The sequence below is a fragment of the Eretmochelys imbricata genome, chromosome 7 (assembly GCF_965152235.1).
Source record: "Eretmochelys imbricata isolate rEreImb1 chromosome 7, rEreImb1.hap1, whole genome shotgun sequence".
In the NCBI taxonomy this organism is placed as follows: domain Eukaryota; kingdom Metazoa; phylum Chordata; order Testudines; family Cheloniidae; genus Eretmochelys; species Eretmochelys imbricata.
Genome location: NC_135578.1, coordinates 32,514,073 through 32,540,265, shown reverse-complemented (window position 1 = coordinate 32,540,265; position 26,193 = coordinate 32,514,073). Strand labels below are relative to the sequence as shown.

General features: G+C 53.6%; 1 protein-coding gene across 1 annotated transcript in view; it reads right to left on the bottom strand.

The window, feature by feature from the left end:
- Nucleotides 1–56: 56 nt before the first annotated feature.
- Nucleotides 57–26,193, bottom strand: part of CDC42BPG (CDC42 binding protein kinase gamma) — a 61,445-nt gene continuing 35,308 nt past the window's right edge. The window contains exons 11-36 of the mRNA XM_077821257.1: nt 25,740–25,861; nt 25,360–25,602; nt 23,515–23,625; nt 22,806–23,005; nt 21,486–21,579; nt 19,356–19,480; nt 18,734–18,848; nt 18,339–18,487; nt 17,843–17,931; nt 16,726–16,778; nt 16,086–16,190; nt 15,646–15,714; nt 13,950–14,055; nt 13,475–13,608; nt 13,023–13,162; nt 9,175–9,256; nt 8,334–8,550; nt 7,860–7,922; nt 6,011–6,598; nt 5,448–5,545; nt 4,921–5,005; nt 3,815–3,935; nt 2,878–2,995; nt 2,291–2,405; nt 1,725–1,810; nt 57–122 (exon numbers count right to left, since the gene is read on the bottom strand). Coding sequence (XP_077677383.1) covers nt 57–122; nt 1,725–1,810; nt 2,291–2,405; nt 2,878–2,995; nt 3,815–3,935; nt 4,921–5,005; nt 5,448–5,545; nt 6,011–6,598; nt 7,860–7,922; nt 8,334–8,550; nt 9,175–9,256; nt 13,023–13,162; nt 13,475–13,608; nt 13,950–14,055; nt 15,646–15,714; nt 16,086–16,190; nt 16,726–16,778; nt 17,843–17,931; nt 18,339–18,487; nt 18,734–18,848; nt 19,356–19,480; nt 21,486–21,579; nt 22,806–23,005; nt 23,515–23,625; nt 25,360–25,602; nt 25,740–25,861 — 3,494 coding nt within the window. The remainder of the gene's footprint in view (nt 123–1,724; nt 1,811–2,290; nt 2,406–2,877; nt 2,996–3,814; nt 3,936–4,920; nt 5,006–5,447; nt 5,546–6,010; nt 6,599–7,859; nt 7,923–8,333; nt 8,551–9,174; nt 9,257–13,022; nt 13,163–13,474; nt 13,609–13,949; nt 14,056–15,645; nt 15,715–16,085; nt 16,191–16,725; nt 16,779–17,842; nt 17,932–18,338; nt 18,488–18,733; nt 18,849–19,355; nt 19,481–21,485; nt 21,580–22,805; nt 23,006–23,514; nt 23,626–25,359; nt 25,603–25,739; nt 25,862–26,193) is intronic.

Sequence of the window (26,193 nt, the reverse complement as noted above, 5' to 3'; positions counted from 1 at the left end):
AATACACAGATTATCATGTGCAAGAGGGTCTGGTTTGTGGCATCGGTCCTGCCACCTTAAGAACTGGAGCTCCCGTGGCTGGAGCTGAAGGAGAGGTGGAGGCTGCGGGTCTGATCCGAGATCTGCAAGGAATGAGAGAAGAGTTAAAAGGGTAGGGTGGAGGGGGACCGCCAAAAGCAAGGAGCTGGCACTGCAGGGCAGCCTGTGATTATTACCATGTGGGTTGCAGTAACACCCAGAGGCCTCAATCAAAATCAGGACCCCAAGACAGTTAGTTATTGTTTGCTTCATCATTAAAAATGTTCCTGGTGACCAGATACTCAACACAACTACTATTAACAACAAGGGGAAAGGAACACAGGCCAAAATAGGGAAAGAACAGGTTAAAGAATATTTAGCTAAGTTCGATTTATTCAAGTCAGCAGGGCCTGATGAAATTCACCCTTGGATGCTTAAGGAACTAAGCAAAAGCAATCTTGGAACCGTTAGCAATTATCTTTGAGACTTCATGGAGGACGGGTGAGCTCACAGAGAACTGGAGAAGGGCAAACAAAGTCCCTATTTTGAAAAAGAGGACATAGGGAGTTACAGACCAGTCGGGCTAATTTTGATACCTGGAAAGATATTGGAACAAATTAGTAAACAATCAATTTGTAAGCACCTAGAGGATTAGTCAGGAACAAATCATGCCAAACCAAACCAATTTCCTTCCCTGACAAGGTGACTGACCTAGCAGCTAGGGGAAAGCAGAAGATGGGATTTATCTTGATTTTTGACCCAGTCCCATATGACGTTCTCAAAAGCAAACTAAGGAAATGGAGTCTAGATGGAATTACTGTAATACTGGATGAAAACCTGAACTCAAAAGAGTAGTTAGCTACAGTTCACTGTTAAACTGGGGGGATGCATTTAGTGGGATCCCGCGGGAGTCTGCCTGGCTTGGGCATGGTACTATTCATTATTTTCATTAATGACTTGGATAATGGAATAGAGAGTTTGCTTATGACACCAAGCTGTGGGGGGTGCGAGCACTTTGGAGGACAGGATTAGAATTCAAAACAACCTTGATAAATTGGAGAACTGGGCTAAAATCAACAAGATGAAAATAAGACAAAAGTGTAAAGTATTACACTCAGGAAGAAAAATCAAATGCAGAACTATAAAATGGGGAATGACTGGCTAGACAGTCGAGCTGCTGGAAAGGATCGTGGATGAGCATGGATCGCAACTTGAATGTGATTCAACTGTGAAAAAGGCTAATATTCTGGGGTGTATTTATGGGAGTTCCATATGTAAGACATAGGAGATAACTGTCTGGCTTTACTCAGCACTGGTCAGGCCTCAGCTGGTGTTTTTGAGAATGGGTTGGACAAACACCTGTCAGGGATGCGCTGCGTTTACTTGGTCCTGCTCAGTGGACCAGTGCTACGGTAGTAGCGCCTAGAGGCCCACAATGAGATTGGGGCCCCACCATGCTGCACAGGGTGAGGGGAACCGAGGCACCGAGAAAGGAAGGAACTTGCCCAAACAGCAGGTCAGTGGCAGACCCAGGAGTCCTGACTTGCAGCCCAGGACCCTCACCACCAAACCAGGCTGTCTCTTGAAAAATAGCTTGAAGAATTAGGGTGCTGCAGCCCCTCACCTCTCAGTGGGGTGACGCTGAGGGTTTTGGCAAGGGAGGCCTGTCCCTCCTCGGCCAGGTCTGGCTGCTTGGGGTCTCTTACCTCCGTCAGCATGTCAGTGCCTGTGAACAGGCCCTGTGGGGAGGTGAAGGAGTCATCAGAGATGGAGCTGCCCGATTTACGCTTCGCTGCAAGGGGACAGAGAGCTGTAGTCACTGGCTGGTGCAAACCTTCCCAGCTACTGCACAGGGAATCTGGGACCACCACCAGCTTGGGTCCTAAATCCTGAGCACAGCCAGGGATAGAACCGAGGAGTCCTGACTCCCAGTCCCCTACCCTGCTAGAACCACTAGACCCTACTCCCCTCCCAGAGCTGGGAATAGAACCCAGGAGTCCTAGTTCCCATGTCTCCCACCCTAACCACTAGGAATCCTTGTCCTGTTCTAACGGGCTCAGGGTCCCATTGGAATTCTGGGTCCTTTCATGTGGCCTCAGGGATTTGGGGTGCATGGGGAGGCAGCGATCCCCAGGGGTGAGAACAGAGAAGCACAGCTAATCTCACAGGACTGGCTGTCCCCTGGGGGAGTAATTCCACTCTGGGCCAGACAGGACCTGAGGGGTGTCTCCCTCCCTGATTCACTTCCCCTCCAGTCGTGGGATTCCTTTACCAGATGCAGAGTCCCCCAGGGCGGTGTCGCTGCCCGAGGACGATGGAGGCCGGGTCTTGGGGAAGCTGCGCCGACGTAGCCTGGCCTGTGACTCCCGTCTTTTCTCTTCCTGTGCCTGCGAGACACAATCAGTGTAGGGCTGGCAGCCCAGAAAGGGGAAGCACAGAGGCGGGGGGAGCCCAGCTCAGCGTGGGGACATCAGCAGGAGAGCACAGGCAGGGGGTGCTCACCAGGTAACCCCTCCCCCACTCTCACTGTTTGCTTATGTCCCTTCAAAGGGTGACACCGCCAAGCCAAGGGTGGCTTGTTACATCGTGTTGCCAAAGGCCCACCAGAGACAGTCTGTCACTGTAGGGTCACCAAAGGCTCACTGCAGGGGCAAGTTTGTTATTGTACGGTTGTTCCAGCTCACCCAGGCTGGCTTGTTATTGTAGGGTCTCTTGCAATCATGAGGGCTAGATTTTGGTAAACGCCACCCTGGCAGAAGATCCTGCCCTCTCTGCAAACCCAGCAGTGGTTGCAGCCCCCCCCCCCCCCCCCCCGGCCCTGGGCAGCATCTCACTGGTCAGGTCGCCCCCTGTGCTCACTGTGGGCAGGTCCTGCAGCCGGTGCTGCCCATCACCCGGCCCCACGTGCACCAGGTGGTTGAAGTTGGTTGGGCCGGAAATGAGTTTTGACCTCACACTGGGGTCTCGCATCATCTCCCTGCAGGGGGAACAGAGAGGAGCAGTGAATAGCTGGAGCGTGCCCTGACCGTGGGCTCTGCAACACCAGCAGAGGGGCATGCTTAGACAGACAGACATGGGGGGGGGAGGGGAGCATGCTGAGACAGACAGACACAGTGGGGGAACACACACAGACACAGGATTCAGTGCCCCAGATCGCAGCACCCAGCGTGAGCAGCTGGGCCCAGCCTGGCTGGACAGGAGCCACCACTGCAGGGCAAGTGTGGGGCAGGCTCTCCAGCCGTGTGAACATTCATGTTGTACGTCTCCGTTTGTCACCTGCGTAACGTGCTCGGAAAGGCACCACACATACACCTGATGGCAGTCACTTCCCCCGCCCCCCATTAGCACTGCCACTGGACGTAAGGTGCCGGCCATGGGTTCAGAGGACCTCACTTCAGTTCCTGGCTCTGCCACAGACTTCCCGTGTGACCTTGCCCAAGTCACTGTTCCCTTCCTGTGCCTCAGTTTCCCCCACCCCGTAACATGGTGAGAACCATCTACTTGTCTGCTCAGCCTGTGAGCCCTTCAGGGCAGGGACTGTCTGCATTGTGCCAGGCAGGATGAGTTGTAGGCCTGGAGGTACTACTGTAATAGTACTAACACCACAGTGGGACCCTCACCTGGGCTCGGGGCTCTAGGCACGACTGTGATCCGTACAGTATTCCCATGACTACAGACAGCATGTGCACCATGCTAGTTAGGATGGAATGACAAGTCTCTGTTGCCCTCCAGGCTTCCGGGTGAGGACAGGATGGTAGTGCAGGACACACACACCTCCCCCCAGCCCTGGCCTCACCTCCTCTGCTGCTGCCGCTCCTCTGCTGATATACGGAAGGAGAATTTCCGCTTGTTCTTGGTCCTCACCAGCTGCCGCCGGGTGTTGTCTGTGGTCTCAGGAACACTGAATTCATCCTGGTCTGGAGCAGAGGGGCGGAATGAGGTTGCGAAGATGGGTCTACTTGCAGTTACACCATTCAGCCACTAGGTGCCTGCGTCTCCTGGGCTAGTGGTTTGCGGCACTGGAGCGGGAGTTAGGAGTCCTGGGTTCTATTCCCGACTCTGCCATTGACCTGGGGCAAACCCCTTCCACCCTGTGCGCCTCTGTTTCCCGTCCCAGCTATGTCCATTCAGCCTGTGAGCCCTTCCGGACAGGGACTGTCTCTCACTGTGCAGCGCTTGGCACAATCTTGGTCAGTGCCATGAGGCACTATTGTAATATTAGCAATGGGACCCCAATCTCAGCTTGGACCACTAGGCTCTACCATAAAGCTACTAATAATGGAGAGCACATAATGGGGGCCCTCATCTCTCTTTGGTGCCTCTAGATCAGTGGTCCCCAAACTGTGGGGCACACCCCGCTAGGAGAGTGCAGAGGAACATTTGGGAGGGTGTGCAGCGGGCCCGGGCCAGCGCAATGAGGGAGCGCCACCCAGTCCCACTCTGCCCCCAGCTCCCGTTCTTGCCTCAGTCCCTGACTGCGGTTCCCGGGAAGGTGGGGGAGATTATATTTGGGGTAAGGGGGAGCACAACTTAAAAAGTTTGGCGACCACTGCTCTAGGTGCTACCGTAATACTCTTAATAATGTACACAGGACCCTAATGAGGCCTCTAGGAGCTGCCGTAATACTGCTACCATAATGTTACTAGTATTTGCTGCATGGAGTTCGAGCTGGCAGTACGATTATTAGTCCAGGTGCACTGCCAGAACCAGAACTGACTCATGAGCCCACATCTCTGACAGCAGCCAGTGCCTTTAGCTGCTACGCTGGTATCAATCCAGGTAACTCCATTGACTTCCATGGCTCTAGTCCACACTGCGGTCAGTGTAAATGAGATCAGGGCTGAGCCCCCCCAGCCAATGTTCTGACTGCACGGCCTGGAGCAGGACGGGGTGGATGGTTACCTGCAGACTTGTTCCTGAGATAGGTCAGGCGCACCTTCTCGCTGCCATAGGTGCAGAGGGAGCCCTCGCAGTTCAGGGACCGCACCTGAGTAAGAGAATAAGAGTCATTCCCAGAAGGCTGCTGTTCCCAAGGAGCTGCTGCAGGGGCAGGTCATCGCAACCCCCTACGCTGTGAGATCTCAAACAGTGAGATGGTGGCGGAGCCGAAAAGAGAACCCAGGTGTCCAGGCTCCCAGCACAACCCTTTTCCAATCACTAGACCCCATTCCTCTCTCATCACTGGAAATATAAACCAGAAGCCCTGACTGCCAGGCCCTCGCTGCTCTAACCATTAGAAGCTGCTCCTCTCCCAGAGCTGTGAATGGAACCCAGGAGTCCTGGCTCCCAGCCCCATTAAATGGACCATTAAAATAAGAACAAACCATTAAAAGCTTTGCTGCGCTTTATTGGCCTACCTGCCCCACATTCACCCCCAGACTTGGCTAAATCCTGGGTCCCAGGGCTTGTTTCCCCCCCCAAAGCCTCACCTTCTTCAGAGGGACTGTCTGTATCCATTCAGCCTTCCGCACATCAAACACATCCAGGGCGTTCTCACTGAACACACTCAGGTAGGGGGCACTGTAGCCTAGGAGTTGAGAGACCAAAGGCATTTTAAACCCGTGTGCAAATCCCAGCCAGTACAGCTGTTGGTTCCCTTGGGTGCTCACTAGAGGGCAGCTGGTGTTGGCCTGTCAAAGACAGGATACTGAGCTAGAACGTAGGTCTGATTCGGGGCAGCAGAGAGGTCGTGGTGCGGTGATACTGGGCTAGATACGGGTGTGATCCAGTGGGTCTGTGGCGATACTAGTCTAGAGGGTCCCACAGGTGTGATCCAGGGTGGCAGGCGAGTGGAGGGGGAAGCTACCAGGCTAGATGGCCTTGGGTGTGATCTGGCGCAGCTGGTTCTGGTGATGGGGCATTTGCTGCCCCCTGCTGGAGAGAACAGAGCTCTCCTCTGCTCCATGCATGCAGCATTTCTGAGAGCAGGAACCGCCCCCATCTGCCCTTGCCTGCCCCCAACCTCCCTTGACCCCACAGACCCGCCACTCACAGCAGCTCAGGGGGGTCGCCGGCCACATCAGCTCCTGCTGCCGTGTCCTCCGGCCCTGCCCATCCACGTAGAGCCCCAGCCCACTGAAGCACAGGATCAGCTCACTGAGGCTGACCTCCACGGCCCGCAGGGCCTCCATCTGGGCCACGGCCACTCCACGGGGGTCCTCGGGGTGGGGCAGGTGGATGGGCGCCCCCTCGTTCAGCAGGGGGTAGAGGGAGAAGCCCGAGGGGTAGCCTATGCACAGCCGGTCGCCCATGATGTCCAAGCACTGCACGTAGCCCTGGGCCTGGATCTCCTTGATGCGCCGGGAGTGGGGCCGGGAGGGGGTGAGCTGGTAGCACAGCACCTGGCGCTTGGAGGCCACACACAGCACAGAGGTGGTTCCCCGGCAGATCAGCCCCGACACCATGGTCTGGCAGTTCTTGGTCTCGGCGATCTTGGTCCCCGGGGACTCTGGCGTCTCCAGCTCGACCCAGGAGAAGAGGCGCACGCTGTGGTTCTTGCCGCACAGGACCGAGAGCACCTGGGCCTTGGGGGAGATCAGGAGCAGCTGGACCCGCCGGCAGTCGCCCAGCTGGAGCACCTCTGCAAACCGAGACAGACAAAGGATGAGAGTCAGAGATGTACAGTCACAGGGGGGCTGCATTGCCAGAGTGCTATGGAGACTGCACTGGGAAGGGAAATACTTAGCTCAGCTACTCACCTGGAGCAACCCCTGATTAAATCCAGAGTAGCTCAAGGAGTCACGCTGGTTTGTAACCGATATTAGACTCTGGCTCGGAAGAGTTACAAACAGGTGTAAACCCAGAGTGACCCTGATTAACAAAATGAGCTACTACTCTGCCTTTGCAGTGGTTTGTAACCTAGATCAGAATCTGGCTCGGTGGACTTCTGTTGTTACAAACTGGTGTAAATCTGGAGTGACTCCATGAGCAACCAGAGACCAGAACTTGGCTAGGTGGACTTGTATTGGATTTATGTATAATGTCAGGGTGTGACCCGATGGCTCCAAATGAAGTCAGCGTATGACTGACTTCTGTGGAATTAATCTTGATTTACACCAGCATTTAAGGTCAAACCAGCATCTGGCTTAATTACCTAGAATGAATTACTCCAGCTTTACTCCAGTGTGTTACTGAAATCAGAATACACCCCAGTGATTTCAGTGGAGCTACTCCAGATTTACACCAGGTTTGTAACCAAGGCTGGAATATGGCTCAACAACTTGACTGCAGCTACTTCAGACAGCGTGTAACCATGGCCAGAATGCAGTTCTGAGCCCAGTGAAGTCAATGGAGTCACTCCTGATTTATACCAATGTGTAACAGAGACCGGCTCTGTTTTAATTATCTCAAAATGAACTGCTCCAGACTTAAACCGTAGGTCACTGAAATCAGAACATGGTCCCTAAACTCAATTCATTTAACGAAGTTATTCCAGATTTACACCAGATTTAACAGAATCTGTCTCATACCCAAGATGTACCCTCCTGTTCATAACAGATCAGAATGACTTAATGGACTTACTCCTGACTTACTCCAGTTTGTAACCAACAATAAAATGTGCTCCTAAGTCCACTGACCAGCAACACCAGATTTATTAGCCATTTATATATAACAAGTAGTATAACTAAAATCCAGTCTGCCTCAAGGATTTCTCTGGGGCAGCTCCAGATTTACACCAAGGTGTAACCGAGATCAGAATCTGATCCAGAGTCTTAACTGGTGCCAAGTTAGGCCACCCAACTCTTCCCTGTGCTGGTCCATGGACCAGCCCAGCTGCAAGTGTGTGTCATTCCAACCCCCCTCCCCAAATGTCTGCAAACTCATCCCGTGACAGCTCTTACCGTTGGTGTGCAGGTGAATCACAAACAGCCCCTCTTCAGTTCCCAGCGCGATCCGCTCCCGGTCTGCAAGCAGGACAGTGGCAAGTGTCAGAGTGAGGCCGCCTGGATGTGGAATAGGCTCGGCTGCACAGACTGGCTGGCTCCTCCCTATGGGCCCTGACTGCTGTCAGACGCCGCTCCACGGCACCCCTGGGAAGCTGGGGGATTTTATTATTCCCCATTTTACAAAGGGGGAAACTGAAGCAAAGGCAGGCGCAGGGTCTTGCCCGAAGTTATAGAAGTCAGTGACACATCAGGAAATAGAATCCATGAGTCCTGACCCCCCGTCACCGCCTGCTCTAACCTACTAGACCCCACTTCCCCTCCCAGACCTGGAATAGAACCCAGGAGTCCTGGCTCCCAACCCCTCCCCTCACCCAGCAGACTCCACTATCCTCCCTGGGTGGTCTGTCCTTGCCTCCCATGCCAGCTCACCAATGATAGCAGCGGAGAGGGCCTGTGATATGAGCGGCAGGCCGTTGTCATAGGCTTCCTTGAGGATATAGACGGAGCGGTCGTGGTGCCGGTTCTCTTGCAGGATCCGGTGCAGCTCCACCAGCACCTGCACCCACTGCTTCATCTCGGCCTCACTGTCAGCAAGGAGCAGCAGGGAGCTGGTGCTGGGGGGCGCGGCCAACTGGGAGGCTGTAATCTATGGGGAGCAGGGAGGGCAGTTTAGCGTTATTCTGAAGGATGCAGATGTTTAGTGCTGGATTCGGAGCTCAGCTCACACGAGGTCAATCTGGAATCACCCCCCCCCACTGCAGTGGGTTCAGGGCCAGATTCGGACCTCAGATCCCCCAGGTCAATCCAGGATCAAGCCCTGACTAAAATGGGGCCAGGGCCAGATTCGGATCTCAGCTCCCCACGGGGTCAATCCGGGATCAAGCCCTGACTACAATGGGGCCAGGGCCGGATTCGGATCTCAGATCCCCCGGGGCAATTCGGGATCAAGCCCTGACTACAATGGGGCCAGGGCCGGATTCGGATCTCAGCTTCCCCGAGTCAGTCCAGGATCAAGCCCTGACTGCAGTGACATCAGGGCTGGAGTCTGATGTCAGTTACTCTTGGTGTAAATGCAATAATGCCAGCTCTGCAGCGGTGTTGTAACCGAGTAGCACTTGCCCACTTCAATAAGTATCTGACCCACAAGACGGCTGAGATGGAACTTGCCAGACTTAGTCATGTGATCTGGGCTGGAGTGACGCGATTACGGCTGCTGCTCTGGCCCTGAGGCACACCCAATATTGTAAATGTCCCGACACCCAGGACTTACCCGGAATATGCAGGGCACATCCTTGTTGCTGGCGTGGATGACGTCTGAGGCCAGAACCGAAGTCACCGAGAACTGTTCGTCCCTTTAAATAGAAGATGAGAGGCATCAGCACCAACCAGCACAGCCTCCCCAGCTGCACCTTACAACACCCCAGTGTCAGCTACTGTGCCCCACAGAATAACTGTAAGCCTGGGAAAGGAGAGGGATGTAGATTTGCTCACTACAGTCACAGATTTTAAGGCCAGAAGGGAGCATTCAATCATCTAGTCTGACCTCCTGTATGGCACAAGCCAGAGAATGTCACCCAGCTACCCCTCTATGGAGTCCAGGCACTTGTGGATCTCTTCCACGAAGGCAGCCAGGCTTGATCTGAAGGCATTCAGAGGGGGAGAATCCACCATCCCCCTTAGGAGTTTGTTCCAAAGGTTAGTCACCCACACTGTGAAAAAAATAGTAACTTATTTCTAATTCATTTGTCTTTAACTTTCAGCCATTGGTGGTTCTTTTGCCTTTCTCCGCCAAATTAAAGTAACTGGTAGCACTAGTAGGCTTTTATCCTCAGTGTGAACGAGGCACACGCTTTGCCACTGGGTACTGCTGCTATTTGCGGAAAGTGGAAGAATGTCGAGGAAGGAAGCATGCTCTGTTGATTATAAAACCTTCTGCCCAGGACCTCCCCACCCTCTCTGTATTTTCCTCTGCTCCTATTCCCCATTAACAGCAGAAGAGGGACATCAAGAACAAAAAAAGAGAGAGCAGGTGACTGATAGGGCGTGTGGGCGGGGTGGGGTCTAGAACCCACAGAAGCTGAGAACAGCACCTACAAATTAATTTCTCAAACACCTAAAACAACTCCACCTCTTTGTCTAAAAGATCATATGTGCCTCTATTACACGGCTGAGGAGCTGTATTAATAATAGAGCTGGACAGGACCTGGAATTTCTGTTCCCATCATTTCAAATTTTTTTCAGTGCAAAACTGGGGGGAAAACAACAAACTATGAAGTTTTCCACAAAATAAAATTTTCAACAAAATAAATAATCTTCAGAAAATGTAGTTTAAAGAACTCAAAATGTTTAAACTGGATTGTGATTTCTTGTATGGATATATTTTTTAGAAAGTGATTTTTAAACAAAAAGTCATCTCAAAACTCAAGGTTGAAATGTTCGATTCCAAAAATGTCAAAATGGAACGTTCCCACACCCCCTGCAATGAGACTGTGTCGAAATCAACATGCTCCCCGCCCTGGGAGGTGTCAGCATTTTCAGTTGGACAAGCATTTCATGGGGAAATTTTCAAGCGGATCCAATTTGTAATCCAGATAAATGACGCTTTCAGGTGAGCCGGCAGATGTCCTCCCCTGCTAGCATCTGTGGAGAAGCCTCTCCTTAGCAGCACCATGCCCCTAAGAGCACTCCCTCCAACTGAGCTCTGCTGGCCTTTTAGCACAGCCAGGTGCTCATTAGTCAATGAGCTGCCAGCCAGCCACCTAGGCACCTAATTGCTCACAAGTTGGCTGAGAGGGACTCATTCCCCTTAAAGAAGCCCTAAACAGGGCCAACACCCATTAAAGGGACCAGCCACCCTATGATAGTTACACACAGGAGGTCACTGTCCTGCTCTGCTCAGCAAGGGCGAGGCCTCAGCTGGGGTGTTGTGTCCAGGCTGGGCCCTGCACTGTAGGAAAGAGGTGGACAAACTGGAGAGAGTCCGGAGGAGAGCAACAAAAATGATCCGAGGTTTAGAAAGCCTGACCCACTGGGCACGTTCAGTCTAGGGAAGAGAAGGCTGAGGGGCGACCTGATAACAACCTTCAATAGGGAGAAGGTTGTTACAAGAAGGATGGTGGATCAGTTGTTCTCGGTGTCCACTGAGGGTGGGACAAGGAGCATTCGTCTTGGTTTGCAGCAAGGGAGATTTAGGTGAGATATTAGGAAAAACTTCCGGGATGGTTAAGCACTGGAACAGGATACTGGGGAGATGGCGGAATCCCCATCACTGGAGGGTTTTAAGAACAGGTTGAACAACATCCATCAGGGATACTCTTGGTTTACTTGGTCCTGCCTCAGCGCAGGGGGGCTGGGCTTGATGATCTCTCGAGATCCATTCCAGCCTGACATTTCTATGTAACCCCTGCCAGGGGAAGACATTGCTACCCCCATGATTTGGGCACACTGCCTTCATTGGCATCAGAGTGTAGCCTCAGCTTGAGCTTCAACCAGAACTGATCTGACCCTCCCAGTATCAGCCATTCAACCAGAATATACGTGTGTCAAGTGGCACTGGACCAGGTAAAGCCCAGTCACTTAGGGGCTGAGAGCTAAATAAGACTGCTGCTCTTCCCACGTACAAGGTGGTGCCTCTCCAGAATTGTTGGTTTATTTGAAACACCTAAAACAACTAGAAATCTTGACTTGGAATAGGGAGGTTCAGTTACATCTGTATTTGGCCCTGGTGCGACCACTGCTGGAGTACTGGGCCCAGGGCTGGGGCCCACAATTCAAGCAGGATGTGGATAAATTGGAGAGGGGTCAGAGAAGAGCCACAAGAAGGATTAAAGGGTTGGAAAACCTGCCTTGCAGTGAGAGACTCCAGGAGCTCAAGCTGTTTAGCTTAACGAAGAGAAGGCTGAGGGATGAGTTGATCACAGGCTGTATAACATGGGGCTCTTCAGTTTAGCAGACAAAGGTGGAACAAGAGCCACTGGCTAGAAGTTGAAGCGAGACAAATTCAGACTAGAAATGAGGTGCAAATGTTTACCAGTGAGGGGAATTAACTCTTGGGACACTTGATCTACAGATGGGATGGATTCTCCATCCCGGAGAACGTTTAAATGAAGGTTGGGTGTGTTTCTAACAGGTCTGCTCTAGTTCAAACAGGAATTAATTCAGGGCCGGCCTATGGCCTGGGTGACACAGGAGGTCAGACTAGATGATCACATTGGTCTCTTCTGGCTTTATTTTCTATGCATATGGTTTAATCAATCTGATACGTCAGTTGATTTGGTATCAAGCCATTCATATGGATTATTTACGTCATATTTTTTGCTTTGTTATTTGGTTTAGTGAATAAAGCTCATACAATTGGAAACCTGGAGGGAGCGGAAGTTTCTTTCCCAGACACCAGGATCACAACCTACATGAGGTCTGGGGAGAAAACAGACAACTCGACGACTCACCCAGCAGTGATCCATATCTGGAGGGGTGGTAAACCCATTAGGGCACCAGTGTTGTTATGCTGCAGGAAGGGTGGTTCAGCAGGGGGCGCTCTTGCCTTGCACTCAGTCCTGTGGGCTCAATGGTCTGATCTGGGGCAGCAGAGGCTGGGGGGACACCAGGCTAGTTGGGCCCACTAGTCTGATCCGGGAAGGCAAAGAAGGAAGGGATACCGGGCTGGATGGGCCCCGGGGTCTGTGGCAGGAGGGGGGGATACTGGGCTGGATGGGCCCAGTGGTCTGAGGTAGTGGGGGAGGGGTGAAGACTACCTGGCAGGATGGCCCCAGGGGTCTGAGCCAGGGTGGCAGGGTGGGGGATACCAGGTGGGATGGGCCCAGGGGTCTGATCCAGGATGACAGGAGGGGGAATACCAGGCTGGCTGGGCCCAGAGATCTGAGCCAGGGTGAAGACTACAGGGCGGGATGGCCCCAGGGGTCCGAGCCAGGGTGGGAGGAGGGGGGATACCGGGTGGGATGGGCCCAGGGGTCTGAGCCAGGGTGGCAGGAGGGGGGATACCGGGCTGCCTGGGCCCAGGGGCTGATCTGCAATGACAGAGATGGATGCAAGGCTAGGTGCGCTCAGGGGTCTGACCGATAAGACACTTCATGGGTCCCTTTCTCTGCCCCTCCCTACCTCATATCCACGACCTGCATGACGTTAACGCCGCACAGGGAGCCCCGGCCTTCTGGCACGTCATAAAGAAAGAGCTTGAAGTCGCTGACTAAGGCGAATGCCCTCTGCCAGCCCTTCTTCACCCCCGCTGGCTTCGGCACCTACGTGGACAGGGATGGGAGACGGTTACAGCCCCATTCGCCACAAAGTTACACAGCACATCAGTGGCATAGCTGGGGATAGAACCCAGGAGTCCCGGCTCCCAGCCCCCTTGTGCTAACCCACTAGAGCCCACTTTCTTCCTAGAGCCAGGGACAGAACCCAGGAGTCCTGACTTCTGTGACCCTGCTTTAACCATATTCACCACAGCGGAGAAGATCGGGAGAAGGGTGCTTGCAGAATCCTCTCTGCCATGCCACATCAGACCAAAGCCAGGCTGACACAGGGCACCCGCGAAGGGTGGGGGGACTTACCGACAGATATCCCTCAAATGCTGTGCCTGTCCCAGTAACGGGGTTGACCCCCATGGTTTTCCGCAGCTGTTCGGGAGGTGTGGGGCAGACGGCTGTGCCCTCAGCGCAGGACACATGGCAGACATAGTTACAAGCTGCAGGGAGAAGCCAGGATGCGGGGCATGAGTGAGGGGAAGGAGACAGACTCTGACAGGCATCTGATGCAGGGAGAGGGGCCAGAGACCCAGGCACCACCCCCAGGGCCCAGCATCCAACCCTACCTGGCAGGAGACCCAGGTGCCAGTTCCCAGTGCCCTGCCTGGCAGAAGACGTGGGTACCAGCCCCACGGGCCCAGCACTCAATGGCGGGGACCCAGGCTCTAGGCCCAGAGGCCCGTGCTTAGCCCCATTCAGGAATTCACCTCAGGGACGCAATTGCAAAGCAGCCCTAATCTGATCCCAGCACAGGGCAGAGCCAGCCCCGGCCCTCACTCACCCTCGCAGGCGTAGCCTTGGCGCAGCAGCCCCACCATGAGCGCGGTGCAGCGCATGCATTTGGTGGGCACGGTGAAGCTCCGCATCTTGAAGCTGTGAGACTTTGGCTGGAAAACGGGGGGGGGGGGACAACAAAAAGGGGTATCAATCTGCGGCTGGGGAGGGACTTTGGGAAGCCAAAGATACAGGGGGATAAACTGGCATTTGTCCGATGTGTGTACACAGACCCACATAATGCACTACACACACACACTAACCACCCACAGTCATCTCCACACAGCTCACCCCACACCCACAGCACAGCCCCATGAGCACCTAAAAAGACCCATAGATAGATATCTGCACACACAGCATACAAGTATACAGCACACATCAGGCGCACATGCCACATCCCCATGCTCACAGTATACAACTGTACAACACACTGAACCATACAACTCCATGCTCATAACATACATATACAGAGAACCCCCCATATGTACACAACACATCTGTAATAGACCTACATACCACCCCCCCCCCACTCACAATGCATGTAGAAAAAAATACAATATCAGGGAAATTCCAGGGGATTTATGCCACGTGCACACATACCCAAACACCCCCTGCCATGCAACAGGCAGACATACAAAGCGAATGCAACGCACAATGTAGTAACGTGTGTGCAAAAAAATACCCACACGACAGCTGACTAGATGGGGTTTATCTGACCTTGGCAAGTATATACACGCTCACCCACACCACAACACACAGGAAAACACACCCACACAATCCATGGTATAAATCCTCTCCATCACACACACCCCACACCAAACATATGGACACCCGAACACCACACAACAAATCCTCTCTACATAAATGCTCTATTTTCGCATGTATCTCATGCCATATGCCAGAGAGAAAACACAACCACATGCCTATATAAACAAAGATTCACATCACACGTGCACTTACACAAATCCACTAGAAAAGGGCAAGAGAGGATTTCTCTGCCACGTGTGCAGACACAAAGATGCCTAGATATGTGTACAGCACACCCCAACTGTCACATACACTCAATCATAGACAAAGTCTGCCCTAAGTCATCAGGCTGATGTGGTTAACGACCATCAGTTTCCCCTAGCCAACAGTACACACGGGCTAGCACCACATCCAAATACACTTGGCTCCCCCAACCTGACAAATCAGGTACCCCGTTGGAGCTGGGTGGACCGGAGGTGGCTTGTCTGGGTGAGCTCAAGCGAGACTTGAACCCACAACTTCCCAGGCAGTAACCAAGCTCCTGAACCACTCAGCCACTGCGCCACCCCAGCTGCATGTTGAGAAATCATCTGGCTAAGTGTGGAAATGAAGAAGGCTCTGATCTGACGTAGCAGCACAAACAATTACATATCATGACCGCAAACATGCACCTGAAACACAGAGAGAACTTGAACACACAAAAACTTCTCCCATGAGCAGACAACAAACACACACAGTAGCAACACACGCTGAAATGCCACAAACACAACGCTTAGTCCTGGCTCCCAGCCCGACTCCACCCCCCTCCCAGAGCTGGGACGAGAACCCAGGAGTCCTGACTCCAAATCCCCTGTTCTAACACACACAACTAAAATACCCCCATATATACACATTCCACCCCTCCCCCTCCACAACAGAGCAAACACACACACGCTCACACACAAACCCCAGGTTACCTTGAGTGCACCTGAGCTGCTTCCTTCTGCAGCAACAGCTACCTGTGCTGGGGGTTTGGACTGAGCCGGCTGTGAGGATGCAAAGAATGGGGCAGCAAGGAGAGAGAGGGCAGAGTCAGCACAGAGAGCTTGGAGGGAAACATTTCAAAAGGAGCTGCAAGTAAGTGACTTTTTCCAAATCAAATCTGGGGAAGAGCTGGGAATAGAACCCAGGTGTCCTGCCTCTGAACCCCACCCTGCTCTAACCCACCAGACTCCCTCCCGCTCCCACAGGTAGGATAGAACCCAAGAGTCCTGGCTCCCCTCCCAGAGCTGGGGACAGACTGCCCAGGACTGGGGTGTGGTAGAATTGTGAGCCCTGGGGAGCCAAGAGCTACATCCTCAATCTGAGCCCCTCACGGGGGCATCACGTAGCAAGGCTGTCAGCATTTACTACTCACGTTGGCTCGGAGGCTTCTCCTCCCTTCTGGGCGCAGCTGGGCCTCCTCGGCCGATCTCCGATTCTCCTGAGTGTCTGGGGAGCTCCCAAAACTGATCGCATCCTTCTGCCAAATAAAAAGCACCATGCAAATCCAATCCTTCAGCGGCATGTAAGGCAATGAGGCAGGGGATGCTCTCCCTTGGAGTCAGTGCTGGCCCCAGCATGGCACTAGGGGGCGGTCTCCCCTCTGAGCCAGTGCTGGGCCTCAGTATGGCAGTAGAGGGTGCTGTGCTGGAGGGAATGGGGTGGTGGCTCAGTTGGGGGCGCTGTTTCCTTTCAGTCAGTGCTGATCCCGGAGTGGCACTCAAGGGCACCATATGAATCAAGGGGCTATTAATTCCCCAGATGGGTGGGACCATCAGTGCATGCAGCTAAAGCACAAAGTCCCCTGGGTCAGTGTCTTGAGAGACCTGAGCCAGGAACAGAGCCCAGGAGTCCTGACTTCCTTCCCCCCAACCTAACCAACAAACCCCATTCCCCTCCCAGAACTGTGGACAGACCCCAGGAGTCTTAACTCCCTCGACTCCCCGAGCCAGGATAGAACCCAGGGGCCCTGACTCGCAGCCTGCCCTGCTCCAGCCACAGCCTGACAGACGTACCTCTGCACTCCAGAATGACAGGAAGGGAATTAGTGGCCCCTGTGGTTTTGTGCCTAGAAGAAAGAGAAAAATTCACATGTAGCACTGTCACACCTCAGCAGCAACCTGTCTATGGTCCAGAGTGGACCCCAGGTCCACCCTCCCAAAATTCCAGACCATACCTATTTGCGCTAAAGGAGAATCCCCCATTACCTGCTAGCAGTACAGGTGATTTGACACATGGTGGAGAAGTTCTCGTTGCATCCAGCAGAGGGAAATGGCACACAGACACACAGACACACACACAGTAGCCAGTTCACAGAACCACTGCATTTGTCAATGAGAACATGACGTGCTGGTTAGGGCTGGGAACTAGGAGTTTTCACTTCTAAGTGTGTTCCACCAGCACTGAATTATTACAATAGCATCTATAGACCCCAAATGAGATCGGGGTGGGGCCCCACACAGGCCCTCCCAGTTGAGCCACCACAATGCCCCCCACCAGTTGTTGCACACACAGCGAGAGTCTCAGTCCCCCAGAGCCGACAGCTGGGACAGACAAAAGATGGCTTCTACCCACTTTACAGGTGGGGAAGCTGAGGCCAGAGTGACTCTCTGACTTGCCCAAGGTCAAGCCATGGCCGAGCAGTGAGAGGAGCTAGTGAGGAGGGTGCAGGACACCTGGGTTTTATTCCTGGCTCTGCCAGTGACCTCAGGAGAATCCCTTCTCCTCTCTCTGCCCCTCCGCTGCCCTGCCCACCCTTTGTTTAGGCCTGGAGCTCTTGGGGACAGGGACTCTCTTACCATGGGTCTGTTTTGTGCCTGGCACATCAGTGGCCCCCAACCTCGGTCACAGTCTGTGTAGCACCTGGCACAACTGGGTCCCCCAGTCTTGGTCAGGGAGGCCCATGCAGTGCCTGGCATAACAGGCGAGCCTCCAACCTCATTCAAGGGTGGGCCTGAGCGGTACCAAGGACAGCTCCCCAATCTCAATCGCTGGGGGGTGGGGGGGATGCATGCAGCTCCTGGCAGGGTGGGGTGTCCCTGATCTCGTTTGGGCAACCCAGGCTAGAGTGGTAACCACAAAGCAGCCATCCTGCATGTGTACTCAACCAGGCTGGACGTTCTGGGGCCTTACCCTCCACAGACATGACCTTCAGCTCCTCCTTCAGCTTCTCCAGCTCCAGCTGCAGGGCCCGGTTCTGCACCTCGGCTTCTTGCAATTTCCTTGTCAAATAGCCAAACAACAAGGGAAACCCTTGTCTTTATTGCTCCAAAGGTGCCACGGGGCCGGGGCAAGGATAGCACAATGCTGCACCCACGCAGCTGGTGCCAGAGGCGCCAGTCCCTCCCCAAACAGATTCTACCCTGACGAACATCTCGGGGCGAAAACTGTTGACGCAGCAGCATTGTCTAGCCATTGTATCAGGGGTCTGTGGGCTCCTCTGTCCTATCCCTACCTCCAGGAGGGAGTGGAATCTGGTGCTTAGAGCAGGGGGCCTGGGAGCCAGGACTCCTGGGTTCTAGTCCCAGTTCAGCCACCGGCAGTCCCCCAGCTGTCTGGCAAGTGTCCCAAGGCATGGAGCTCCCACCCTTTCCCCAGCTAACAAGTATCAGCTCCCCAGCCGCCTCACCGCTCGGTGGCCAGGTGTGCAGCCTTCATCTCAGTCAGCTCCTCCTGGACACCCTGCTTGGCCCGGATCTCAGCTTCCAGCGCTGACTGCAGCTCCAGCTTGGCCGAGGCCTCCATCTTCTGCAGGCGCCTGGCCTTCCAGTGATTGTCCTTCACATTCGGAGAGAGGAAGAGCTGAGCTAGGAGCATGGAAACTCCCGGGCTGCCTGGATCACAGGGAATGGGACCCCCAACCTTCCCCCTAGGGGGTCCCAGCTCCAATCTCAGCACCAGGGCAGGGCACTGGCTGGCTTACAAGGTTGGGGAATGGGATATGGGGCCTTTCCCCTCTCAGGGGTGGGGGTGCTGGCTCCAATCCAGCCCCACCAGACACATGCAACCCCGCTGAGCTCGTACCGGGGTCCGGGCACCTGACGTTTGTGTGCTGATGTGTTTCAGGGATTCCAGCTCCTCGGTCATGCGAGTGGCCAGAGCCTGGAGATAGCCCCTGGACTCCTTCTCATCACCGACCCTAGGGGAGGGAGAGAGAGTCAGGAGAAAGCCCTGCCAGGAGCCAGCTAAACCAGCCCAAGTGGGACCAAGGCAGCAGCATCTGCCCCTGCAATCTATTCCCCAGTCCCAGGGAAAGGAGACCCCAGCCTAGCATGTTAATGTCAACCAAGTGAGGGGGGTAAGTGATCTGGAGCAAGTCACACAGCCAGCACCACAGCTGTGTTCTGTTTCCCAACCCTCCCTGTTCAAACAACTAGACCTCACTCCTCTCCCAGAGCTTGGGATAGAACCCAGGAGTCCTGACTCCCAGCCCGGCCCCCTGCTCTAACCACTAGACCCCACTCTCCTCCCAGAGCCAGAACCTAGAGTCCTGACTGCCAGGCTGTACCCTTGTTCCCTGGTACCATCGGATGCTGTCTCATTCTAAGAGCAGGGTAACCCTTGTGTACTCTCACCCAACCCTACAGCGAACCCTGCTTGGGGCACTAATCCCTGCACCATCTGGCTCATCATGAGGGGCTCATACCACTTCAGGATGTCAGAGATCTGGGCCTCCCAGTTAGTGACTGTTTCTCTCCGGTCCTCCAGTGAGCGCAGCTCCTGTTCCAGCTGCCTGTTGGCCGTATTTAGCTTATCCACCTGGCCTAGGAGCTGCAAACAGGAGAGGAAGACAATGCCTTAGGGACCTTGGGAGGAAGGACCCTGCAGCTAGAGCTGGGCGAGAATGGGCTTTCATTCCCTTGCAGTTCCAAAATATCAGGAAAAAATTTGTATCAAGTTGACCCAAAACAAAGGTTTTTTTGGAACTTTCGACGAATCAGGAAGTCCATAAAGTTTTTTTTCAGGTCAATTGAAATGTGTCATTTTTGAGTCCCCCCCACCCTTTAAATGTTATTTTAAATAAAATTAAAGGTAATTTCAAATGAGAATTCAGTTCACATCAACAAGTCAACATGCTCCAAGTTTTGGAGCTTTTGATTTGTTCGATTTCAACAAAAACAATTTGCTGAAGTCGACCCAAATTTACAAAATGTTTCCATCTGCCCGAATCTGCATTTTTCACTGAAAAAAAGTTTTGATGGAAAAAGTTCGGCCAGCTCTACCTCCCCCGTCCCCTCAAATCCCTCCTATTCTTTTAACTCATGGTACCATGAGAGCAAGGTCTGTCCACATGTAACTATCGCCTCATGTCCCGAGCGTGCTCTATTCACTGACCACAAACTTGGCTAATGCAGAGTTATGGCTGATCTTGTGGTGCTTCAGAACATCAAACTGAGCAAAACTCAAACCTCTGAATTAACACCCAGAATTAAGCTACATGCATCTTCCAAATTATCTGCTGTTCTCAAATTCCATTTCCCCCAAATAACCACGGCCCGCTCCCCCTTCCTCAGATGGAGGCGGATCAACATGCTGGCAGATCTTTCTCTGACTTCTCCACAGAGCAGGTTTTAAATGCTCATTGCCTAGGTGTACGCTCAGGTTCAGTGCCCACAGCATGTCCCCTTGGGCCATCCAGGTCATATGAATAGTGAATGACTCAAAATCCTCTTGGCTGCTCTGTCTGCACATGTACGTTGCAATGCATCCAGCGCATGCCTCTAGCCAGACAGCTTAACTCTTTTCTGAATAACATTTTCAATATTGCTTCCCCCAAAAAGCAGTGGGTGCCAATGCCATGCACTAGCAGGGATAAATGGCAAGTGTTTGAGACAATCAGACCCACAGTTCGAGCCCCAGATCTGCGCAATCAAAGTTGGTGGAAATGTGTCAGCGTTAAGAAATGCTGGAGGGTTGGGGGGCTGTATCTCAGGAACCTCTTGTTTGAATGCCCCCAAATTTGGCTCACTAACCCCACCCTGTTCGCCCATGAGGCAAACCAAATTTCAAGACAATCCAATTAAGCATGTGAATTTTACAGCACCTGATAGAGTTGACCTTTAAACAGAAAGAGTGTCTCAACCTTAACTACAGCAGAGCTGGTGGTCGCCTGTAACACATGGGCGAGATCTGTATACAGCCAGCTAAGGGGCATCTCGAGAGAGTGCTGTACGTAGGAGAGCTCTGTATACATACAGCAGCTATTTAAAGTCCCAGAAGAGGGTGCTCCATGCAGAATCGTTCCTGGGCTTTTCAGGGCCAATTCAAGTTGTGGGGGACAATTGCAAACAGCTGCTCATGTACAGCTCTGAGAGCAGGGCAGAGCTTGCGGGGTTGCAATGAGATGACAGACCGGCCCTCAGGTACCAGCTAGGGATAGGGCTCTGTGCCTCCTCCCGCATGCTGCAGGGGCTCCAGAGACCCTGTTCTCTGCCTCTGGGGGCTAAGATCCAATAGCCCCACTGCAGCCTGCATTCCCTGCTCCAGGACCCATCCCTCTGCTACCTGCAGCCCACATGCAATCCCTTTGGCTGGAGCCAGGCAGACCGCAGCACTCTCCCATCAGGAGATGCCCCCTGTGGCAGCAGGCGGTACTGCAGCTTTCAGTGATGCAGCCCCTGCAGCTACCCAGGGACAGCAGCCGGGAGTACAGCCCGCAGCACATCAGCCATGCAACCCAGCAGCAACCAGATTGCAAGAGGCTGAGCCCCATGAACTCTGGAAGATCCAAATCAAGCCCACCTTGGAGAAATGGAGAGATTCATATTCCTCTTACCCTCTCCTTTTCCTGGGCGAATTTACTGTTCTCTTCCTGCAGCCAAGTCCTCTCCCGTTCGTTCTGGTCCGTCAGCTCCTCGTGTTCCCTTAAACTAGAGCCCAGGGGTTGGAAAAGAACATCAGAGCCACGACTAACAGGAATAATAGTATTAATCCCTAGCTTTTATCCAACGCTTTCCACCTGTAGCTCTCAAGGTGCTTTACAACAGTGCTTCTCAACCAGCGGTACGCCGAGGTCTTCCAGGGGGTACATCAACTCATTGAGACAGTTACCTAGTTTTACAGCAGGCTCCACAAAAAGTACTAGCGAAGTCAGTACAAACTAAAATTTCATGAAGAGAATGACTTGTTTATACTGCTCTATATACTATCCACTGAAAGGTAAGTACAATGTTTATATTCCACTGGATTTATTTTATAATTATATGGTACAAATGAGAGAGTGAGCAATTTCTCAGTAACAGTGTGCTGGGACACATCTGTATTTTTACCTCTGGTTTTGTAAGCAAGTAGTTTTTAAGTGAGGTGAAATTTGGGGGTATGAGAGACAAATCAGACTCCTGAAAAGGGTACATGAGTCTGGAAAGGTTGAGAGCCATGGCTTTAAAAATCTGGGCCATGGCATTATCCCCATTTTACGGATGGGGAAACTGAGGCACAGAGAGAGGCACTGACTTGCTCCAGGTCACCCAACAGGCCAGTGGCAGAACCGAGAACAGAACCCATTCTGGGGCTGTAACCACTTGGTCACACAACAGCAACTGTGTCTGAAGGATATTTCTTTCCCAACTCCTCCCCTGTTAAAAATGGCCATTTATCGGAGTTTAAAAATGTGGATTTTTTTTTTTTTTTTGGAATTTTTTCTTCAAGTTAACAATTTTACCCTTTCCCTTCCTTTTAACCACTGAATGGAACTGAATAAATAGTTCTTCCCCCTCACTCTCACTATTGGAAACGTCCCAAATTTCTGAAATGTGACAGAGCAGGGAAAAGGGAAAAAATTCCTAGGGTGCAAAAATAAATCATTATTGGAAAAAACAGGGTGTCCAGGTCTGTGGCAGAAGTGGAGAAATGAAACGAAAGAGGGCAAGAGAAGAGGGAGGAAAAAGGAAATAGGAAAACGAAGAAAAACTCCAAAAAAATTTTTCCGGGAAAAATGTTTCCAAATAAAAAAAGAGGAATTTTCTCACAGGAAAAATCCACCTTCCATCTCCCTCTCTTCCCCCAGAAAAAAAATAAGTCCCCTCCCTGCCCCTGACCAGTGGGGATGCTGAGCACAGGAGAGGGCTCTGGGTTCAAATCACCCCTCCCCACTCACCTCTCCTTCCTGGCTTTCTCCAGTTTTCCCTGCAGCGGGGCAAGCTCAGCCTGTGGAGCCCACTGCTGGCTCTCCCTCTGCTGCAGTGGCTCATGAAGGCTCCTCTGCTCCCCTTTGGGCTGCAGGTCCCCTCGTGGGAGCGTGGGGTCCTTGGTGTGGTTGGGGCCGGCAGGATCCAGAGAGGCTGTGCCATGCTTCGCCTGCAGGGGGCAGGAGAGTTCAACCACAGGCACCCACTTCTCCATTACCATGGGGGGCGCTTATGCAGTATCAGTAACTGGTCAAAGAGGAGTGCTGATGCCTAATCCTGCAAGGGACCCTAATGCTCCCTGCAGGGACCCCCATTGACCAGGCAAATGCCCCCCCCCCCCGAGTGATCCCACTGACCAGGTAAGGAGCCCTCGTGCACCCACCAACTGCCCCCCCCCAGGGGCCCCACTGACTGGGTAAGAGGCCGTCATGCATCCGCCAACTGCCCCCACAGGGACTCCCACTGACCGGGCAAGGGGCTCTCATGTGCTCACCAATTGCCGCCGCAGGGGTCCCCACTGACCAGTCAAGGGGCCTGCGTGCGCTCACTGCCCCCTGCCCCCAGGCCCCTGCTGGGCAGGGGAGGGGAATGCTCTGGAGGCTGCACTCTCTGACTGCCTACCTGTGCGAGGGGCACTGGTGCATTACTCCCCACGTACCCAGCCCCCTTCCCCCTCACCTTCAGCCCCTCCAGCTCCTGCCTCATCTTCCTCGCCTGCTGCTCACTTCTCTCCTTCAGCTTCTGCTGCTTGGACACTTCGCTGGAGAGACCTTTGACCCGAGACTCCAGCTGTGGGGGTGGGAGGGCCATCAGCCTTGAGCACCCCCACAGCCCCAGGGCTGGGAGAACAATGGGCCTGAGGTGAGGGCGCTGGGGGCCCTGGGCCCTTCCCCGGGAGTCAGACCCAGGGGAGGAGGAATGGCTGGTTCAGGGGATTGGGAAACAAGACATGGGGCCATTCCCCTCTGGGGCCCCCTGGCTCTGACCCAGCCCCAGAGTGTGAGAGGCCTGGCTGAGGGCTGGGGTATGGATCCTAGCCCACTCCCAGGTCATCCCCCGCACTGCCAGCCCCCAGTGATGTAGGTTTGCAGGGCCCAGCAGACCCAGGACTAACTACCCAGCGTGAGGTGAGAGACAGGGGATGACAGGGCCCAGAGACTGAGTCCCAGCAGAAGGGGCTCAACCCAGGACAAGGAGGGGAAGCCAAACACTCCCTGCTTGTGCCCCTGCCCCAGGCATGCACACAGGAGTCAGGCCCAAAGGCAGCAGGGACCCTATTCTAACCCTGTCACACCCCCTCTCTGTTTGGGGTCACCCCCAGGGGTGCCAGTCCCTCCTGACCTAAGGCAACTCACAAGGGGGCTGGATTCTGCTCCCACATCCTCCACGCTACCCAGAGAGCCTCAAAGACAGCATAGGGGAACCAGGATTACTGGGGGACACTCAGCAGCAAAGTCCTTCTGATGGGAGGGATTATTTTTACTTTTCAGGTGCACCCCTAACCGGGCACAGAGCAGCCCCAGTATCCTCCTATCCCAACACAGCTCTGCCTTGCAGCTCCCCACCCCCTTCCAGCCTGTTCTTAAAGGCATCCAGTTTAACTATGCTTAGCTGTCACTGATTGCCAGATAACTAGATCTATCTGGCTTTAAGATTAAACTCAATAAGTTTATGGAGAAGATGGTATGATGGGATAACATGATTTTGGTAATTAATTGATCTTTAAATATTCATGGTAAATAGGCCTAATGGCCTGTGATGGGATGTTAGATGGGGTGGGATCTGAGTTACCCAGGAAAGAATTTTCTATAGTATCTGGCTGGTGAATCTAGCCCATATGCTCAGGGTTTAGCTGATCGCCATATTTGGGGTCGGGAAGGAATTTTCCTCCAGGGCAGATTGGAAGAGGCCCTGGAGGTTTTTCGCCTTCCTCTGTAGCATGGGGCACGGGTCACTTGCTGCAGGATTCTCTGCTCCTTGAAGTCTTTAAACCACAATTTGAGGACTTCAATAGCGCAGACATAGGTGAGAGGTTTGTCGCAGGAGTGGGTGGGTGAGATTCTGTGGCCTGCGTTGTGCAGGAGGTCGGACTAGATGATCATAATGGTCCCTTCTGACCTTAATATCTATGAATCTATGAAACTGGAATTTAACCCCTGCCCGGTCCCCTAGCTGCCAGCTGGGGAACACAGTCAGTGCTGGCCAGCAGGGGGCACTGTGCATTCAGCACAAGAGGCATGTGGCTCAGCATCATGCACAGATGACAGGCTGCCAGCAGAGGGTGTTGTGGGGGGGGGTGTGCAGTTGGTGCTGTATGATGCCTGGGTGCAAGGAGCCACCAGGTGAAGTCCCATTCGTAGCACAGGGAAGGTGAGGCTGGTGCGGCACAATGCAAACCACCAGGGGGCATCTCATGCACACAGCAGGGAGGGACATGACCTGGTGATGCATGCATGCAAGGTCCTCACTAGGAGGGGTCCCATGCTTGGTGCAGCCAGGAAGGGGTGGGCGCTGCCCGGTTACCTCCTTGCGCCCACTTTCCACCCGTGCCAGCTCCTTGCGCAGGCCGTCCACACGCCGGGCAGCTGCCTCGGTCTCCTCCTGCCGTTCCCGCAGCTGGCGCACATGCCGGAGTAGCTGGGCCTGCAGGTCCCCGCTCTTGGCCTCAGCGCAGCGCAGCTCCTCTGCCGTTTGCTTCTGCCTGGCCAGCAGCTCCTGCAGCTCCTGGCCCTGGGCCTTCAGCAGCTCCTGGGCCTCCGACAGTTCCTGTGGGGATACAATCACTGTTAAACCGGCTGCTGTGCTCCATCACAGAGGTGGCTGCATCTCAGTGCCGGGCCAGGGATCCCAGTTATTCTGTACAGGTGGAAGGGGCAGTAGCAGGACTCCTGGGAGCATCTCACCTTACGGGCCTCGTCCCTCTCCTGTCTGAGCGATTTCAGTTGCTTCTCCAGGATTTTCACCTGCCCAGACGCCTCCCCCTCCAGCCGCTGCTTTATCGTGTCTTCGGCTTCCGACTGGATCTCTGAGCATTAGAGACACCAGGGAATTTACTTACCTCTAATCAGACCCATGGGCCCAACCAGTCTGGTCTCCTCTCCCACCACCCCACTACCCCAGATCAGATCCCAGATAAGATCAATGGCCCAGCTGATCCACACCCCCTATCCCTCAGGCATCAGTACCTGCCTGTCAACTTTCTACACATCTCTGTTTCTCTCTTCAAGCTCCCAATTTCTGAGTCCTTGGCTGGGGCTTTGGAAACTCGAGGGGTGGGGCGGGGGGGGAAATCTGGGCAGCGTGTCTGCATGGGGAAATGTTAGGTGGAACCAAAATGGGTCAGCCCCCAAAACTGGA